At 35.2% G+C, this 20,135-nt stretch overlaps 2 protein-coding genes across 3 annotated transcripts; one reads left to right on the forward strand and one right to left on the reverse strand.

The window, feature by feature from the left end:
- Positions 1-946: 946 nt before the first annotated feature.
- stmn4 (stathmin-like 4) lies at positions 947-14,760 on the forward strand. 2 transcript variants are annotated; one of them, XM_053489542.1, is made up of 7 exons: positions 947-1,048; positions 8,468-8,629; positions 11,044-11,073; positions 11,195-11,290; positions 11,584-11,789; positions 11,900-12,091; positions 13,650-14,760. In XM_053489542.1, exons 2-7 carry the CDS (start codon positions 8,536-8,538, stop codon positions 13,707-13,709), a joined length of 678 nt encoding a protein of 225 aa, XP_053345517.1. In that variant the 5' UTR covers positions 947-1,048; positions 8,468-8,535; the 3' UTR covers positions 13,710-14,760. The 2 variants fall into 2 exon arrangements, with proteins under 2 accessions (XP_053345517.1, XP_053345518.1); XM_053489543.1 differs by lacking the exon at positions 947-1,048 and adding an exon at positions 1,056-1,077.
- Positions 14,761-14,883: 123 nt separating this feature from the next.
- il17a/f3 (interleukin 17a/f3) lies at positions 14,884-18,984 on the reverse strand. Its single transcript, XM_053489544.1, has 3 exons — positions 18,928-18,984; positions 18,542-18,765; positions 14,884-15,206 (listed from the first exon to the last, which is right to left on the reverse strand). The coding sequence occupies exons 1-3, from the start codon at positions 18,940-18,942 to the stop codon at positions 14,966-14,968; spliced, it is 480 nt and encodes a 159-aa protein (XP_053345519.1). The 5' UTR covers positions 18,943-18,984; the 3' UTR covers positions 14,884-14,965.
- Between the last annotated feature and the right edge of the window lie 1,151 nt (positions 18,985-20,135).

The following is a 20,135-nucleotide window of genomic DNA, read 5'->3' on the forward strand; positions in this document are numbered from 1 at the left end:
AACACTGAGCTGCTCCTGTTTGTCTGAGGGACAGGGGTCTTTCTGAAAATCATAGCAACACTGCTGTAGCTGAGGAATAAATAAAGCAACATTACAGCACCACTTGTGTTCTAATGTACTGTATAAATAACGTCTATTTTAGCTTCCTCTCTATTAAAACCTCTAAGCTTAAGGCTCTGACTAAATAAACAGTTTGATGTGCAAAATCTGTATTCAGCTTCATCCATAAAGTTAAATGCATGTGCAGTTCACCTGGCGTCCTTGTCCTTTACTCTCTGAAATATTCAGTTTTATAACACTTTACATAATTCTATGCATAGTTGTGTATGTTTCCTGTTAATTTATTGAACCACTGAATCTTACCTGGATATAATGACATGAGAGTTTTTTCATTGTACACGTCTCTCAAAGGGGACATTGTACAACAACGTCATCTTCACTTTATCGTTCTCTAGGACTCTGACATTGTCCCGAAAGTGTTCACATTTTCGAAATAATTTTGAAGCTGTCTCCTTTTACTAGCATTTGAAAATCTGTAAGAGGGCAATAAGATTTATTGTGTTTCATTTGACTGTGTTTTGAATTAATATAAAGATCTAACAGAATATATATACATTAAGACTGAACAGAGTTTTTCTATAGAGAAGAGAGTCTTTTCTCTGTGTAACTCTGTTTATGGTTGTCAAGCTCTGACTTATATGTGACTTGACTGCTTACATGTGTCTTCACATTTGTAATCTGAGTTCAGGTAATAGCCTTGTTAAATTTGGGAATAGCTGGTTTAGACAATTAGAAGCACATGTTCACCACAAGGGGGAGTACACAACAAACACCTGGGGGTTTAAGTAATGCTCACTGCAGAGGCTCTGGTGATTTATAAAAAGGCAGGTTTTCTCTAGTAGCAGATTGTATCTCACCTCCCAGGCTGCGAGGAGAAGTCACATCCAGCTCAGAGGCAGTGACTCAGACTGCCTCAGTGGAGCATAACCATGCTGGACATGAGGGAGAAGGAAGCCAGCTGGGGGAGACGGAGACGGATGGAGGGGATGTGGGTTTAAAAACAAAAATAGCTGTAAAGTACGTAATGAATTTAAAATAATTGAATGTGACACCAATAATCTGGTATTACATAAGAATAATGTTTGCCCAGTAAGCAGTAAGCCCCTACATTAATAATATGAAGCCTGTTGTAATATAGTTTTAAATAGCTATGAAGTCAGTGTGCAACATATTGGTTTGTTTAATATTGTAAAATTGAAAAGAAAGCAAGGCAGTTCAGCAGAACAGTTGATGTTAATTGATGTTAATATGGAGTCCAGTTAGTTATTGAAAACTTAGGCAGACTCGTATGAAGTTCCAGTCCTGAACTATCGAACAGTCAAGTCCTCAGAGAAACAGCTGCCAACACCAGTCGCGACACGAAACGCATCCCAAAGAGACACACAGGGCATCCATGTGACGAGATCTCCTACCAGAAGCGGGGCACCAGGATGGGTCAGACAGGTCCGGAGGGCAGAGGGAGTCTGGATCACTGGCAGCTCAGGAACGACATGTGTAGCTCGACAGAGAGAGAGAAAGAACGAGAGAGAGGGAGAGAGAGGGAAGAGAAAGAGCAGGAGAGAGAGCAGAAGAGAAGAGATAACAGTTAGGTCTGGTCACTTTCACATAATGTATTATAATACTACAGAGCATTATTAATTAAATATGTTAATGCCATTATGACACAATGAAAGCAAACATTAATGAAAAAAGTTTATAATCGAGCAGATCTGTGTTTATGTTTTTAGACACAGAACAGTACAAATAAAAACATCTATATACATGCCATTTCTATGCCATTTCTGGATGTAATATTTAGTTATTGTGTTTATTAAAGATTTTAAGATGACATCTTAGTTATTTTTCACTACAAACCACTGTTTTTATTTCCGTAAGGACATAAATTATACTTAATTATACTCTGACAAAGACCAAAAAGTTCCCACTGTGTCCTAAAAGTATTTAAAAATGCAGTGGGAATGGAGTAAAAATGGAAAAATGTTTGTTTATTTAACTGGTACAACTTCTTAGCCAGGTCCCTGTCAGGTTCTTGATGCAACTATCATGTTGTCAGTAATTTATTATCACATGTCCAAAAAAGCGCGGCCGCTCCACAACAAGGTTGCTGCTAGAATTTTTTTTTTTTTTAGCATTCCCACTAGCGCTATCATTACCCCTATCATTGTTGATAGTGATGATGCGTCGTTCATCAACGATTCATTCTTTAACATGACTCAGAAGAACAAGTAGGCTCAGAGAGTGATTTGTTAGTTTTCTTCTGGACAAAGCATTGCAAAACATCTTTAGGTCTTTTTCTGTACAAGAAACAGAAAAGAGTAGTTACCTTTAAGTCTTCAAGTCCGAATCATTTGTTTTTTGTCACATGAGTGGAATTGAGAGGCTCTTTTCATGAGTCTTCTAGTCCGAGTTGTTCATTCTTTTGTCACGTGACTCCCATAGACTCTATGCAGTGCAATAGATTCAAAAGAACGAACGACTCGTACCACAAGATATGAGAGGTGAGATGCTCATTCTGTTTATCATAATATGTCCTTAACTGCATTGTAATATTTTAATTACCGGAGCTACAGTATAGCTAACATGTGTGTACTGTATGTGGACATGTTGGGGGTCTGTTCATTAAAAATTTTATGTTTTATTTTATTTTTGATCAAAAGAACAAAATGAACTAAATGACTCAAAAAAGATTCATTCATTTTGATGAAAAAGCTTCAAAGAACTTAATCACTAAAGTGATCCAAACTTAATAGCACTGCCACTTACATTATTGAGAACGAAGCGACTTACACAGACGGACTCTCCAGTCCATGGAAGGTCATGTTCTTAGGAGGTCATGTTATTAACTGACCCTGAATCAGCACTATAGCACCAGACATGAACTAGCACCTGGTTTGCTTTGGTGGAAAAGGGGACAGGAGGGTGTTTTCCCTTACCCCCATTTGGTCCTACTTCTCCTTGACTGTTATTAACAATAACCTACAACTATCTTTAGTGGCCCTGATCTACTGTATAAAAACTTTCCCAAGATTAAAAGATCTTGTTTTTTGTCTACCCGCTGAACCAGAGCATTATATATAACACAAATTGGCATCTTTGCTGTGAGAGAGACAGTGTTGCTCTCTTTGAGATGCAGTGTGATACAAGCAAAGTACACTTGTTTTTTATAAGTGAAAAAAAAAGGAATACACTGACATGCTTGTGAAAGTCAAAACAAACAAACTCTTTTATTTATAGTTTCATAGATTTAAAAAGAATTAACCTTAAACATAGCATAGCTAATCTGAGAACAGTGTGTTCCGTCACCAGAAACACTAGGCCGCCTTAATGCATGGACTTACCTGCGCTAAAGCCCCAGTGCCAACGCAGACCAGAAGCCTATTACTGTATGGGCCAATAAAAAAAAAAAACAGTATGTTTTATATGTTTTGTACTTTGTCAAAATTTTTGTCCATCAAAATCTGTCCATCACTTGACATTCATGTCTGTAGCTGCTGATTGGTCCAAGTGACCCACATGAGCACCATACTGCAGAAAGGAGAGGAATAGTTTTGGAATGTGGTGTATCCAAATGCGACAACCGAAGCTTGCGGATAGCTAGGTTAAAAATTCAGACAAAAGGAAGTTTAAGAATGATGCTCATAAAAGAACAAAAAAATGTTACCAGAGATGTTACAAAAGCTTTCTGATAAGACTCTGATGAGTGATTGCAAAATGGATTCTAAAGCGTACAAGATTACAGAGGCAAGATATAATCAAAGAGCAGAGGCAGAGCAATAAATAGCATCGTCAACCTGTTACCTTAGGGTCTGAGTGTGCATGTGCATGTGTGTGTGAGTGTGTGTGTGAGTGTGTGTGTTTGTGAGAGAGAAAGAGGCCCTGCTAAGGACAAAAAATAAGCTATTACTTTGATTTGTTGTTTGCATGCTGTAATTATTGATGTTTCTGCAGACAGGATTTTTTCTGTAGCTAATATGGAGTTTCACACATCTTGGTTTTATATTCACTTTACCATGGTTATTATATGGAATGTTACTTAGCTAGTTAGTTTTTGTTAATTTATGTTGTAATTTATGTTAGGTCTCTCTGCTAGCCAGCAAACTAGGCCTCTTGGTTAGCTAGTTTAGTGTCTATGGTAATTTATATTGTAAATTTATGTTGCATGTAGCACCTTGGTCCTGGAGGAACGTTGTTTCGTTTCACTGTGTACTAACTGTATATGGTTGTAATGACAATAAAGCCTACTTAAACTTGAACTTGAACTTGGAAGTGCACTACATAATAATAATAATAATAATAATAATAATAATAAAATCTTTTATAACAAAAACTTTTTATATAAAAGTATATATATATATATATATAGTTTTATTCTTTTATATCACCATTCTAATCACTGAGCTTTACTGAAACCTACCTCATATCATATTCCTGGTTTTCTTCTGTTCTGCAAGTGCTTTCATAAATCAATAGTGTTTCATGTTAGTGCATGTTTAGTGCCTATAATCTATGCAAGCATTTTATTAAATTTATTCCTGAACTGTTCTTCATCAGGTGCAGTTCATTTTTCTGTTGCTGTGCAAGTGACCTGTTTCTCCTGGGTGGATGGATGGACAGATGGATGTTGTTCAGTGCAATCAATTATTTTTCCTTGATTTATTATAATATTATAACATTATGTTTTATTTATGGACTATGAAAAGATGAAGTGAGTCATGAGGCTCCATGTGAGAGATTTATTATTAATAACTCACTGTGGTTAAGGGATGCATAATACTATCATAATGAAGAAATATTATTACAATGATGGGGCATGGTGGCTCAGTGGCTAGCATTGCTTCTCCAGGGTTGGTGATCAAATCTTTCTTTGGGTGTGTGGAGTTTGCATGTTCTTACTGTGCTTAGTGGGATTTCTGTTCTTTCGTGGATCCATTCACATCTTATTGGTTTACAATATACCACTGGACTCCACTAAACAGAAGAGTCATTCTGTGATTTCAAAGGCAGTTTCTCATTAGGGTCGATTTGGCAGCTTGATGCCAGATTGTATCTGAGCATTTGAGGTTAAAGGACCTTGCTCAAGTGCTCAACAGTGGCAGCTCGGCAGCATTCGGGCCAACCAGGGACCTTCTGATCAGTAAACATCTTTACCACTGCCCCAAAGTGAGAAACAGGTTAACTCTGAGATTAGTGTAAAATGTGACTGTGGAGTGCAGCGTTAAGTTTGCAGTCCTGAGACTTGGTTGCTCTTCCTGTGGGGTCGAGGACATCAGTCGATGGGTTGTGTCAATTCTATAGGGTTTTTAACGAGGCGGGATTACTCACCCAACATCAAACCCTCCACTCCTAATGAGAATAAGATCATTGTCTCCAATTACAACCGTGTATGAAAAAAAGTATAAAAAGTAAATATAAACAGCAGTGAATCAGCAGTAACTGTCTAGGGTTAAAAAAGCTGAATATGCTGATTAAAGCTGATTTCGTCTGATTATACTCGCATTCAAAACATTTGTTCTTGGACTAGGAAAGCTATTAGTTACCTAATGAATATTAATGAAGGATTAGAGGCAGAAGGAGTGATAAGAAATAAATTGCTCAAAGTGTTAGTATAAATCAAGTATTATAATAAATCAGGAATAATACCAAAATTCATGAAAATAAATAAATAAATAAATACGGAAAGAAACACTGAGCATTCTTTAAAATGCCTTGAATTAATTACAAATCTCACTGGAATAGAAATCCATTTTCTGCCCTTTAGTCCCCTCATTCTCATTCTTAATCTTCTCTCTCTCTCTGTCTCTCTCTCTCTCTCTCTCTGTCTCTCTCTCTCTCTCTCTGTCTCTCTGTCTTTCTCTCTCTGTCTCTTTCTCTGTCTCTGTCTCTCTCTTTTTGTCTCTCTCTCTGTCTCTCTCTCTCTTTCTCTCTCTTTATGATCTGACCCAATAATAATTTGTAAATAGGGATAGGAAGCAAATGATTTATTTACCATGTGGTTTCAATAAAACTGAGGACAGTGTCACCTTTTAATGCATGACTTGAGCATAATTTTAATCGAATTGAAATCTGCAATGCAATTTGCTCCAGCGAATCGATAATGCAAGAGAGTGAAGTCATTGTAAAGAGGGAGTTGATGTCAGATTGCACTTCCTCCCTCTCACTACCTGAGTGAGTCATGTTTGGCATCTGTGCAAACCATCATCTGAGCATCCTGAAGAAGATTTTCAGTTTTAAGTCTCAGGCATGGGGGAGACTACAGCTGTGAGCCAGTACTGTAAATAATGAAGCTTGACACAGGCCTTGTGTGGATGATGTCATGGAACATCATTTATTCAAGTCTTTCTCACTTTGAGGATGTCAGTATGAGTTATTGTCTCTGACTCTTTCCTGTAAGGGAGGGATTATTATCAGGAATCTAAAGCATCTATGTGGAAAGTGGAGAAACAACACTGTCAGTATGGTAACCCCAGCACACATTCTTTTTTATTTCCTTTTTTTTTATTCTACACCATCGTTTATGATTCTCTCTCCATCTTTCTCTCTCTCTCTTTTCTCGCTCTCATCGCTACTGATAAAAGACATTTGGATGACATCATCTAGATTATGGGAATATAACTGCTGTAATATATCAGATTAACAGGGCTGGGTTTCTAATCTGCATGCATGTACTGCAAAAGGATCATGTCAAATTTTATTTAATATTTCTCTTTATTAGGCCATTAACTTACAGCTTTTTATTTTTTTTTACTAATTTCTTGCTTTACGTTGTTTTATTATTAAATCATTTTGCTTTTTTATAGAAATAAAAGGTAAAATGACAGGGTTTTAAAAACTTGAACATAAGAGGAAAAGATAGATTTATTAGATTTATTTGCCGATATTTTTGCAGTATAGATCAGTCACATGAAAAAGTGACATCTTGTCAGATGAACGCTGTCATTGTGAATGACGATCCCGGCCAAAACCCACTGCAGGCATTCTCGAGAATATTCAGTTCCCATGAACATTGAGTGGACCACCTGATCCTTAAAAATCGATGGATAGCTTGTCAACACCACTTGCACATTACATTAACTCAGTTGGGAGTTATTCCCACATCCCCTGTACAGTCCTGACCTCACTCCAAGACAGTTCCACATGTTTGTGCCATTAAATGAGTTCCTGGAAGACCCGCATTTCAGACGTGAAGTAGTCCAATGGTTCTGGTTTACTGGGAAAACGTTCTACCTTGATGGTATCCAAGCACTAATGAACTATAATTCTGATGATTCTCCCCATGCTCAATGGATTTAACTGAGCATGATATTGCATACATACAGTACAGTATACAGTAACAGTCAAAAGTTTGGACACACCTTCCACCTACCTTTTTGTTTTTACTAACTTATTTTTCGACATTCTAGAACAGTACTGAAGATGTCAAAACTAACACTTATGACATTAGTTAATTAGGTTACAACAACAACAGTCAGTTGTTATTTTAAGAAACGAAGGTCAGCTGTTCTGGAATAGTTCTTGCAAGAACAGTATTGTTATGTTCTTTTGCAAAACCCATCAAATACCATGACGTGACTGGCTCTCATAAAGACCGTACCAGGAAATCAAGACGAAAAATTACGTCTGCTGCAGAGAGGTTCATTTAGAGTTACCAGTCTCAAAAATCACCATTTAACAGCACCTTGGATTAGAGCTGTTATGAAGACTTTACAGATAATAAGTAGCAGATACATCTCAATATCAACTGTTTAAAGGAGATTATTGCATGTTTTAGATCAGACCTCAGTATTGTTTTACAATGTAGAAAAATCAGGTAAGTTATGGAATTAGAAGGTGTCCAAATTTTTTTTTTGTAGTGTATATTTCGTCTGGATGCGTCATAATCTCATAGAATTACTGAAAATTTGAGAAGTTTTTTTTTTTTACTTTAGAATTGTATCTTAGAAATTTAATATGCAATTTATTTAATTGACATGAAAAGTATCCAAAACTGAATAGTGGACATTTGGTCTATTTGAGTCAATGGTTTAAAACTGGATTTTCTAAAAAAAAAAAAATAATAATAATAATACATTTAAAAAAAAAAAAAAAAAGATTGGCATGAATTCTCATTTTCTTACATAAATGAGAAATGCCTAATTTATTCTGTGCATTGTTAAGCAGGTATATGAAAACAACAGTGTTTAGAGGCATTTTCCATCACTCCACTAGTAAGGCATTTCTGGTATTTTTTATCAATAAACCAAGTGGTTTGGAAAGCTTTCTGCTCATCTGAATCTCACTAAATAGCATAGAAAAATACACATCACATTTATCTTTTCCATACATACTTATACATGGATTCCATACATGGATTTATATATCCATCTCTGGCTTATATTGCTGCCCCTCCTTTTTCTCCATCCTCTGACAGCCCTGTGCTCCTCAGCCAATAGCAGCGTTGGCAGGTGATGTCATGCATTAAGAGTGGTAGTGCTGCTGATGCTGCTGAGCTCTTGTATCCGAGGACGTGCAAACTCTGAGAAAAAGCAGGAGAGAGGGAGACGACCAACGCGGATATTATCAAAAAGAGGGGGTGAGTGTGCACTGTACCAAAACAAAGCCCTAGTGACATAGACAAGCGTTTACATAAAGGTGTTTTATAATGTTTTAAAATGTTCAGCTTTGAATGACCTCGGATCATAGACTGATGGGTGTGCTCCATCAGACATTGCTAAGGAAGATTATTCACTAATGTCTTTGCTAGTGTATGTTGTTAATAGCCCATACAGTGCAGCTTGTGTGTCTATATAAAAGCCGATGCCGATGTTTATTGCTGGGTGAGGACGTTTATTCTTTTGTTGTACCTACTGATTGATATTTTATGGTCTAGGATGGGCATGATACGAACTACAGCAACTGACATTGAAATTGTGCCTGTGTGCCATTTTGGCCAGTAATCATGCTATATGTATAAAGTGAAATTTACAGGTATGTAACCTCAGTGTATGCTGTGAGGAGGAGATATCAGGCTAATACCAGCAGTACATGGTGGATTGGATAGGAGGTCATGAAACAAATGATTGAATTTGGATTTGTAAGAAAAATGGTAAAAATTATAAATTTATTTTTCAAAATAGTGTAAAAGTAGTTTAAAAGCACTTCAAAACAAAAAAAATAATAAGTATGTTTTAAATATTTTGCCATTGGAAATAATCTTATGTCTTGTATGTAACAAGAAAAGTGATTCCCTATGTCATATACAGACACCGTCTGCATTTACATTCTACTTTAAAAAAATATTTTTGATTCGTTAATGGTATCTTAAAAAAAGAAAAAAGAAAAAGTGGTGCTGTGACATGTCTAGTGTCCAGTGTTGTATTTCATTGACACCATTAACCTCCCAGACGTGGCTCATCAAAATAAACAGCAACGTCTGCAAGAAGCGGAGATATTAATCAGCGTTCTGTGTGTGGGGGCAGTTAAACAAGGTTAGCATCTGTATTAGCGTGTGTGGTTCAAAATCACAGTGTAATCAGGAATTCTTAAATTCAGCTTCATTTGTAATGGGGTACTGCTTTAGCAGTTATGCATCTGTTTGGGTAAAATATTTAGATGTTTTCAGATACAGTGCCTTTTAATCAAGTCAGTTATTTTACTAAGATACCAAATGTACACAGTGGTTATAGACATTTGTTTTAATGTAGCTATATTTTTTGTCCCCAAAGAATTTTTCACATATTCTGTATATCAGCTATTTCCAACCTTAACAAAGCTGAGGCCCAATTTGAAATGTTCGGCCCACCCAAACCTTTAACCCCTGAAACTCAAGCTGCCCAAATCCATTTCAAAGGCATGGTGAATTACTGTTGTTTTTTTATTATTCTCATCATTATTTATTTATTTTTAACTCATAACATGAAGGCTTTACGCATCAAACTGTGCATTTGGGGTCGTGCATATGTATAACCCAAGTTAACATGACTTTTAAAATTGGACAAATTATGCTCCTGGAATATGGGAATGACATCGCAAAAATGTTGAACTCACCAAATGGTTGTATTATTATTATTATTATTATTATTATTATGTTTATTATTATGATGATTATTATTATTAGTCATATAAATAATGGAAAACAAATATAAAAACACATGATCATGTGTATCTGTGCTATTTCTTTGCCTGTGTGACCCATTTTTTGCTCAATCATGTTTAAATAGTTAAAATAGGGAATAAAATTATTTTCCTCCATATTGCCTAGGTAGTTCTGAAAAAAAGGAATATTTTACTGTTTTTACTATGGACATTATATTTATGAGACTTAGAGAAATGAAGAATAATGTGTTTTTTACATCATGCGGCTTTGGTTTATTAGTTCTAGTTATGTTTTAAGTATAAAATACTGAAAGATTTTTTAAACCAATTAAAAACATTTTATTTATTTATCATAACTGACCATTAGGGGACGTGGCCCACTCTTTGGGAAACATTGCAATACAGTATACAATTATAATATTTAGCTGTAAGCCTTCATGCAGGGCTAAGACGTTTTGTGGGATCTAAATTCCAAGAATAAAAAGATGGAAATGGAAAGAACTTGAATTGTAGATCTTAGAAGCATTGTGAAGTTTTGTGTATGGTACATTTTGGATGTTCTGTTAGCATGGCTTACAATGAGATACATTTTGTCCTTTAAAAAAATTGACACTTAGTGTAACTAAGACTGATTGATCCCCTGGTTCATTGATTTATTGGCACCAGTTTTAGTCAGTGTGTTGATAAATAAAATAAAAGTAGAAAAACTATTAATAATGTATTATATAGAAAACATATACAGTATATACAGTATATATAATCAGTAGTGTTAATGGGAAAAATCTATTAAAAGAAAGCGGGCTCAAGAATCTCAATGTCAAAAATCTTTCTTTAAGGTTACTTGATACTTTAAAGCATCTGTAGAGAGTGATGTAATCCTTGTCTCTCTCTCTCTCTCCTTGCTACATGAAGTAAAGAAAACAAGCAGTATGACCCTAGCAGGTATGTAAACTAATTGGATTATTCTGCAGGTCTAGTTGTTCTGTATGCTCTGTAAAGATCCTTTAAAGAGAAGAAACCACTTTGTAGATGTTCTCTGTTTTGACGTCTCTTCTCTCTTAAGCATATCGGGACAAATTGAAGGAGCTCCCTCTGGTGTCACTATTCTGCTCCTGCATCAAGGCAGACATTACAGACAAGCCAACCTACAAAGCTGAAGGTAAACATCAGAACGCACAATAGCAGAGGCACAATAGTGTAATAGTGTAATACTCTTGTGTAGCAGTCAACCCATAAACACAAACTTTTCATCTTTCCACAGTCACTATAAGTCAGCATTGTGAACTGCTTCATGCTTTAAATTGCTCAAGAGTGCATTTTTATAATTACTGAATTAAAGTTACTTATCTGCTATCAGGCAGTAACTTCCTTCTAATCTGGGATATATGGTGGGGAGCTTTTCCCTTTTTCATTTGTAATATTGTAAAATAATTTTGAACCGTTCTTTATAAGATGCAGTGGATCTGAATTGGTGTGAGATCAAGGATGTGGAAGTGATTGAGCTGAACAAGCGTACATCTGGCCAGGCGTTTAAAGTTATCCTCAAGCCCCCTTCATTTGATGGCGTGCCTGAGCTGAATGCCTCCATGCCGCACCGCAAAGATCCCTCATTGGAGGAGATCCAGAAGAAATTGGAAGCTGCTGAGGAGAGACGGAAGGTTAGAATTCACAGACACACATTCTCTCCCTCTGTCTTTTGGAGTAATCAACTTTTTAAATCAGTTCTGAAAAGACTATAAAATACTAAAAGTCATAAGTCTTCGCTCAGTTCCAGGAGGCAGAGCTGCTGAAGCACCTAGCTGGGAAAAGAGAGCATGAAAAGGAGGTCATCCAGAAGGCCTTCGAGGAGAACAACAATTTCATCAAAAATGCAAAGGAGAAGCTTGAACAGAAGATGGAGACCAACAAGGAGAACCGTGAGGCCTTGCTGGCTGCTATGCTGGAGAGACTTCAGGAAAAGGTATTATGTATAAAATTTGTCTTGTTTTAATCCATAGTCACCACCCATCCGTCCAGAAACTTCTGTATGATCAATGTGATAACCATTGTATTTATTGTAAATATAACCAGAGGCAGAAATCAAAACCAGACCCTGGAGGTGCAAGGCCACAGTGCTAACCACTAAGCCACTGTGCCACCATATACAGTAGTGCACTATTTGTGATTTGGCCATTTTGTAGTGCTGTAAAGTGTTTATATAGGACAGGGGTAGCTTTATGGTTAAGGAGCACAATAATGCGTCAGAAAGCAATATCAGACACAGTAAATGATTAGACTCACACTCAGTGACGGTGCAGTTAGGGTTGGGTTTGGGCATTGGATGACTGAAAGTGTATGAGTCTGAATCATGACATCACAAAGCTGTCGCATTTAGACTCAGCGCTACCATTTGTATAAGCCATTCATAAAGCCTTTATTCACGAAAAAAAAAACTCAGGTGAAATACTATACATACTTTTAATGTAGTTATTTGACAGACATTTTGTTGATTTCTCGTTTGACGTTTCTTGATGTGCCGCTATCACAAGGCCGCATGCTCACTGCCCAACTTAGCTTATTTCTAGTGGTTAAAATAGGAACAAGAGGGAAATGAAGTAAATGACAGGTTTGCCAGTTTGAACTAGTTAAAAAGAACTTCACTCTTGTAAAAATATTTTATAAGAAATCTCTTCTGCAAAATGTCAACATATAAATGCAGAATGTGTATCTATGATCGATGAATAATATCTCATTATATTCAATTTTCTAATGACAAAATGCTTTGGGATAATTTTAGGTCTTTTGTTTGGTTTTTGGAAAGTTGGGAAGGAAATTCTATAGGAATTTAGTTTGAGGCTGTGTAGTCATTAATATCAGTATAGCCTAATAAAACATCAGTTCCCTGGCCAATTAATTCTGTTAAATTTTATTTGCATAGCACTTATAACAATGTCGCAAAGATTTGTTTACAGAATTAAAGCTAGAAAAATGTAAGAAAAAGAAAAAAATATAAATATTAATTAATGACCAATCCAGGGGGCGATAGTGGCAAGTAAAAACTCCCTGAGATGACAATAGAAAGAACCTTCAGAGGAACCAGACTCAACAGGGAACCCATCCTCATTTGGCTGATACTAGTCACTGCTGGTGGGTCTGATGAACAAGACCCTGTTCATTTAAATGTAAAAAGATGCAGTAGCAGAGACAGACTCTATAGTTCTTATAAATATGGTTTTTAAAAGGGTTTTACTTGTAGTCCAGAATGACTGAGTAACACCATGTTGTAGAACTTTGTTTAAAGAACAAATTATCCCAAATGACTTTAAAACAATAGCAGAAATGTTTTATTATTTTCATATTTTATCTCATTAATGCGTATTATTATTCCCCCCATTAGCAGTGGTATACTGTAACTGTTTTATTACCTAGAAAAGTTTTCTTAGTAGTTTCTTGGCTATGATGGTTTTTGGAGCCAAAATTGCCTTATTATGTCAGCTGCCCTTAATTGCTCTAATCAAGATTGTTTTTGATGTTTTTAGGACAAGCACGCAGAGGAAGTGAGGAAGAATAAAGAGTTGAAAGAGGAAGCATGCCGATAAAGTGATGGAGGAAAAGTGGACTGTGTTGGGTATGATTTACAGAAAAGGGGATGAGTGGGAGGTATATAAAAGAAGACAAGCAAGAAGTAGTGGACATTGCTAATGGCAAGTTAAAACACAACAAACCTTTTTTTTTTTTGTTCATGTGGTATAAAATGGCAAAACAAATTACTGTTTGGACAACCATGCAAGATTCAGTGAAGTTCTAGTGACAGTGGTTCAGGTGGAAGATATTACCAATTTTTCGTAAAACATTCATTTAACCTATCACAATCATTTGTACATACACAGGTGGTGATGTGGAGTATAGGAGAAAAAGAAGAAATAACTACTAAATAATACAGAATTACAGAGAATGGAGAATTACATTGAAACTTAAGATCAGTGATATTGGGGCAAGATCTTACGTAAATGTCTACACACATTGCAAAAATAAAATAAAAAAAGCAGCTTTTTCTTAAATTTATGCTGTCTAGCAAAGTGCAAGCTATGCATGTTTATTCACTTAACATTTCTTTATTATAGAGACACGAGTTTTCTCAAATAAAAATATTTACTCACATTGCAATTGTTCTCTAAGAAGTATTAAATTCCGGATGATGCATTTTAATGGATTTAATGATAAAAATATTCTAAGCTCATAACTTTTAGCTTTTGTCAGAACAATATTCCTTAGTAACTTAAATACAATTCAAAGCACATATAAGCTAATAAAAAAAATCTTTTTTATGATTAAGAGAGATGTCAGCAAAATGCAGAGCAGGGACATAAAAAAAACTAAACAGAGAGAGAGAATTAAGAAACACTGAGAAGCTGTGCTGATCTTTTAATGACGTGGCAATCACTTGTTTTGGTATGTCTCTGTGATTTTCTTTGTGGTGTTAATGTCGGTTTGGCCAAGATGACTTTACAAAATGACCAAACGTGCAGTGATGAGCGTTGTTGTGAACCGTTCAGGAAACCCCATTGGCTGTTTTTGTGGTTGTCATGAAGATGGTCCTGTTTCTGATTTTCTCTTTATTAAATGACAAAACATCTCTTTATTAAATCACTAATGTGTGCTTTGTTTTTATTGGTATTTGATTTGTTAACTAAGATTTAGAACTAAAAACTGCAAAGACTTAAAAAGACTCTTTTTGAGTTCAAATGTAAGGCTCTTGATAATGCTCTTCAAGTCAAACCCTTTATGTTTTATCATTTCCTGTGTTACAAAGAATGTGTGAAGCCGTATGCACATCAACTATAGCACTGCGGCGCTACACGTGGGAGATAACATTAGGTAAAACGCATGTGCAGCCCACGCTGGTGGTATGTCTCTCCAGTCGAAAGGAATAGTCTTTCTTTTTACCCTTCACTCTTCTGAGCACCAGGATTTGATAGAAGATGGGTTTCGATTCCAGACCAAGGTCTTCAATTCCATCTTTGTTCAAGCAGCCCATCCTCTCACACTTTGCCTCGAACATGTGGCTTGGAATGCGGGATTCATCGTAAGAGACCCTGGGATGAGGCAGGACTCAAAGATGTTAATTTACATTGTAGACATTAACCAAAAACATTCCTTATCTGCTGTTTGCTATGATATTTTATCAAATAATAACTTAAACTCTGCAAGCATGACATCTACTGTAGTTAATAAGCAGGTGTAGAATATATACACAAATATTCATATAAAAATAATTAATACAAAATATAAAGTAAAAAAATTAAAAATTTGCCTGCACTTTACCTATAAAAAGAATCCAGACATAGTGGTGTGTGTGTGCGTGTGTGTGTCTTTAACAAGAAACCTCTCTATTGACACTTGACTGTGCATGGGAGACAATTACCCAGAATCCCACAGCTCACAAGAGAGAAGAAACATTGGCTTTCAAATTTATTTGCTAATAAATGCAATTGAAAATTTAAGCAGACTGAATAATCGTATTTTATACTACTACTACTACTCATAATAATAATAATAATAATAATAATAATAATAATAAGTATTATTATTATTATTATTATTATTATTATTAAAATATTATCAACAATCATAGAATTACAACAGTATACTATATAGTTTTAAATTCTCAACTACTAAGTGACAAGAATAGGCCTCAGGGTAGGAAGTGGATGTGCATGATGTAACAGAGATTTTTATAGATTTTACAAGTGAAAATGGAGAGAAACAGGGCCCTGTTAATACAAAGTTGGTGTGCTATGGACCAGCTATAAGACAAGATTGTTACAGCAGTACTTCTGGAAAAACTAATCTGTATTCTACATGACTTTGTGAAATGCTCTTTTTTAAAACATGCACACACCAAAAAGTGGTTCTCTGATCCCTGGCATGATCATAGGACCACAATTTTTAGAGCATTCCCTGTAAACCTAGGCCACTCCTAACTCAATCAGGTCATTTTATAACAGGATGAATACTTTAAGAAATACTGTACAGTATAAGTGTTAACGTTGCATAAAAATCCATCAAGTTAACCTGACATGAAGCAATCCTGTTAAAGGTATTTAAAAAGCTTCCTGAACTTCTTTGAGACATCATTATAAATAAATAAATAAATAAATACAATAGCAAAGCACTCCAAACACCCCTGTGTGTACAGCAAGTCCAATAATATGCAGGTGAAAGTTTATGACATGATATCAGTGAATGTGGTCACTGACAAGGAAAAGGAAGGAAGGAAGGAAGGAAGGAAGGAAGGAAGGAAGGAAGACCTGAAATCAGCAGATCACACAGAAGACAATAAACTCCTCATCACAGTCATCTCCGTTTCTACCTCCCATACACAACCCATAAACAACAAGATAAGAAACAAGTACAAAAAATACATGAGTTATACAGTACTTATGATCTTAAGAAAACCAGAAACACAGTGAAGGCCAGTGTTCAGAGCTTTTTAATATGAACCTGCTTCACTGCAAACGGTTCTGGAGAATCTCATACTATTGAAGGAATTTAAAAAGCAATTTAACGGTAATGTACTGTCGAAGAAACTCAATCAGAGCAGAAGCTGAGTGTTTTAATGAGACTATTACACCCGAACATACAGTGCAACCTAAATATCTCGAAGGCTTCACATGGACTCTCCTAATCTCCTTAAATCTTGTGAAATTGAAGAAGATTTCTCAAGAGAAATGGGCCTGGACTGAACCGCAATGCAATAAAAAAAAGCTAATTCCAAAACAAGGAAGTAAAAATATCAAGACAAAATATATTACACCTTATTCTAGACATTTTATTAGCATTATTGTTTGAGTTTACACACACACACACACACACGCACACACACACACACACACACACACACACACACACACCCTCAAGATGATCATAATACCAAAAAAAACACGATTCCATATATGGACTTAAAACACTAATAAACTACAGAGTTTTGTATTTTGTATATTAAAGTGTATTTAAATATTTTATGCTGTAAGTAAAAATATCTTAAACTAAAACTAAAATTAAAACAAACATAAAAGCATGTGCTCTATTTTAAGTTATACGACACCTTCAGGTAGGGCTGCCCGATTTGATTAAACCACAGGTGATTTCGACACATATTGTGATTGCTTGAGAAGTGTGATACGTATCTATTAAATGTACAATTTTGTATAGAAAGTTTTTATCAAGACTAACAGAAAATAATAAGGCAAATGATCTCATTAAAAAGATGTTGGCCAGTATTTATTTATTACTAACTCACTCATCATCTACACCGCTTTATCCTGTGTACATGGTCGCTGGGGGCCTAAAGCCTATCCCAGGACACCTAGGCCATGAGGCAGGGTACACCCTCGACAGGGTGCCAAATCACTGCAGGGCACAAACATACATTCACACTAAGGGCACTTTGGCAGCGCCAATGAAACTAATCTGCATGTCTTTGGACTGTGGAAGGAAACCACAGTATCTGGAGGAAATGCACCAAGCAGCGGGAGAACATGCAAACTCCATGCACACAGACCCAATGTGACAGTGACAGTGCCTAACCACTAAACCACCGTGCCATCTTATTTATTTATTACTTCAAAGTTATTTTAATTGTTTACCATTATTGACTGGACTATATTACCTGTAATTAATTGCAGCCTTTTGCAATTAAGTAATTGTACAAGTCCATTGCAGTTTTGATTTTATTTTAGGTAATTAATTATCATTTAAATAGATTAGCTTGAGAGCATCAATAAGAATGCAAAGTATTAAGTGTTTTACGTTGAGTAATGTGCTGATTTTGATTTTAGATTTAATAGCAGGATTTTTAAAAGATAAACGAAATTGTAAATAAACTGTAAAACAAGCTACAGTTTGCTAAAAAATTTTACTAATTTCAACCTAAAATTATCTCTTTCTATTAATAAATGCTTTTTAGTAATGTCAATAAAGCAAGAACAATTAAAACTTGCAATTACTGAAAGAATGCAAAAAAAAATCTTTTAAAATGCTATTAATAAGCTTATATTAGTAATATTGTAAACTTAAAGCAGGAAATATAAGTTAAACTTGACCACTGGTAAGGATATTGTCTATATTTGCAGCATACCCCTTACATATAACTCATTATACTCTTGATATATACAGTACATAAATGTCTCAATGCTTTCGGAATACATTTTTCACTATTAGCTTTATTTTTTAACCATATCTTTTTGTTTATACTCATGAATACAAACTCTACATACATACTCATGTTATTGTGTAGAAAGTCAAAAGATTTAATGTGTATAAATATTCACTGGAAGTGCATTAAATAACAAGAATAAGTGTCTGTAAAATTATTTCTCAGTGCTGTATTAATATTACATACTGTATATACATTATTAATCAGACTCACTCATATGTCCATGGTGATGTTGACTGACTTGGAGATACTTGGTAGGTATCTGGTTGCTTTTCTACTGCAGGATCAACACCCAGCCAGAGTTTTATGGCTTTTCTTTGAGAGCTCTTTTTAGCTGGACTTCTTTTCCGTTCCTTCTTTCCTCTGCGTCCTGCAGGAGAATTATCAGCTCCGAGCAACAGTACACACAATGCTAACAACAGTAACACCCTGAGAAGCTTGTAGGACAGGAGAGAAGAACAGAGGAGATGAGATTTAATTTAACAAATAAATCCCTTTAATGCTTGTGATCAAAGTTTCCGGGAAACACACCTGTGTCTATGTATATCAGTTAACACTTCTGATGATTAAAATGATTAAAATTAGGTTCAATGACTAACCACTGAGATGTGCATCTTGAGAAAAACACATGCGTAGTCTGTCCTCAGTGTGGAACCGATCCATTCAGCGATTGGTGAGCGTTTGTGAATTCCCCATCTTTATATAGCTAGACATATCATGCTTTGCTTGGGTTATTTCTTTCCATTGACACACTTTTTTTTTTTTTTTTTAAATGTAGGTGAGCGGTTGAATATGTTCCAGTCAAACAACCAAATCAAAAGAGATGTTTCAGTTTTATTTCTAAATATTTTTTGTTTAACCCAATTCATTATTTTTGAATAAACTGTCTAAGGATAATTTATCTGTCTGTGTCTTTGCCAAAATACAAGAATATAATTTTAACCTGCTGGAACCTACAGTACTGTTTAAACCTTCTCATCAGAGACATTTGCAATTTCACTATGATGAAGATGTCAGGTGACTTAAACCCTTAGACTACAAAGGGATACTTTGCATTTGTTACATTTGGAGTAAAATATCAAAGTGAACAAAAAGACCAGTCAAAGAGTTCACTAAACTAATCACATTTAACCACAGTTAGAAGGGCTATTTCTGAAACTTCAGAGGATTTAAGTGTCTATTTTCAACTGAGAACATCCATCCCACTCTCCTCTCAAAATCCAGATTCTAAATTCCACATTTTTCCAAATAAAATAAAAATTGGAAGCAGTTACAGCACTGACCAAAAATGATTTTGTTTCTCTTCACATTAGCATTTCGTTTTTCATCTAACTTTACTAGCACTAGTAACCTTTAAAAGTTCTTTTTAAATCAACCATTCAGAGATATTTGCATTTTGTTTGTCACTATTATTTTAAAAGAATCTTATATAACATCAGTTTCATTTAACTGATTTAATTGTGTTTATTAAAAATGGCTGGAATGTTGGACCTGAGCACTAAGCATGTAAACTGTTCATGAGTTTAGTAAGAAGGATTCAGTTTTAGTAAATCCATGTCAGTAAGATTAATTTGCAATACTTAAAAGTCTCTTGCAGAGATTAAGGCTTAATGTTGAATGTCACTTATTAGCATATTAATAAAAGTCACAATTTAAAAAAAACACCACCAACAACAATAATAATAATAATAAGAAGAAGAATATTCATCATCATCGTCGTCATTTAAAAGGAATCATGGTCCACCTTTTTAAATGTGCAATACTATTATTGAAAAGTATTAAGTCATAATTTTCTTATCCTGTAAAT

This window comes from Clarias gariepinus, chromosome 27 (assembly GCF_024256425.1).
Source record: "Clarias gariepinus isolate MV-2021 ecotype Netherlands chromosome 27, CGAR_prim_01v2, whole genome shotgun sequence".
Classification (NCBI taxonomy): Eukaryota; Metazoa; Chordata; class Actinopteri; order Siluriformes; family Clariidae; genus Clarias; species Clarias gariepinus.

Excerpts from the sequence above, each read along its gene's own strand:
- stmn4 (XM_053489542.1), top strand. The coding sequence starts at position 8,536 with ATGCTGCTGAGCTCTTGTATCCGAGGACGTGCAAACTCTGAGAAAAAG. Across the intron at positions 11,790-11,899 it reads CTGCTGAGGAGAGACGGAAG|TTCCAGGAGGCAGAGCTGCT; the intron begins GTTAGAATTCAC and ends GTCTTCGCTCAG. Across the intron at positions 12,092-13,649 it reads TGGAGAGACTTCAGGAAAAG|GACAAGCACGCAGAGGAAGT; the intron begins GTATTATGTATA and ends TGATGTTTTTAG.
- il17a/f3 (XM_053489544.1), bottom strand. Across the intron at positions 15,207-18,541 it reads ACATCACCATGGACATATGA|GGTCTCTTACGATGAATCCC; the intron begins GTGAGTCTGATT and ends GCCTCATCCCAG.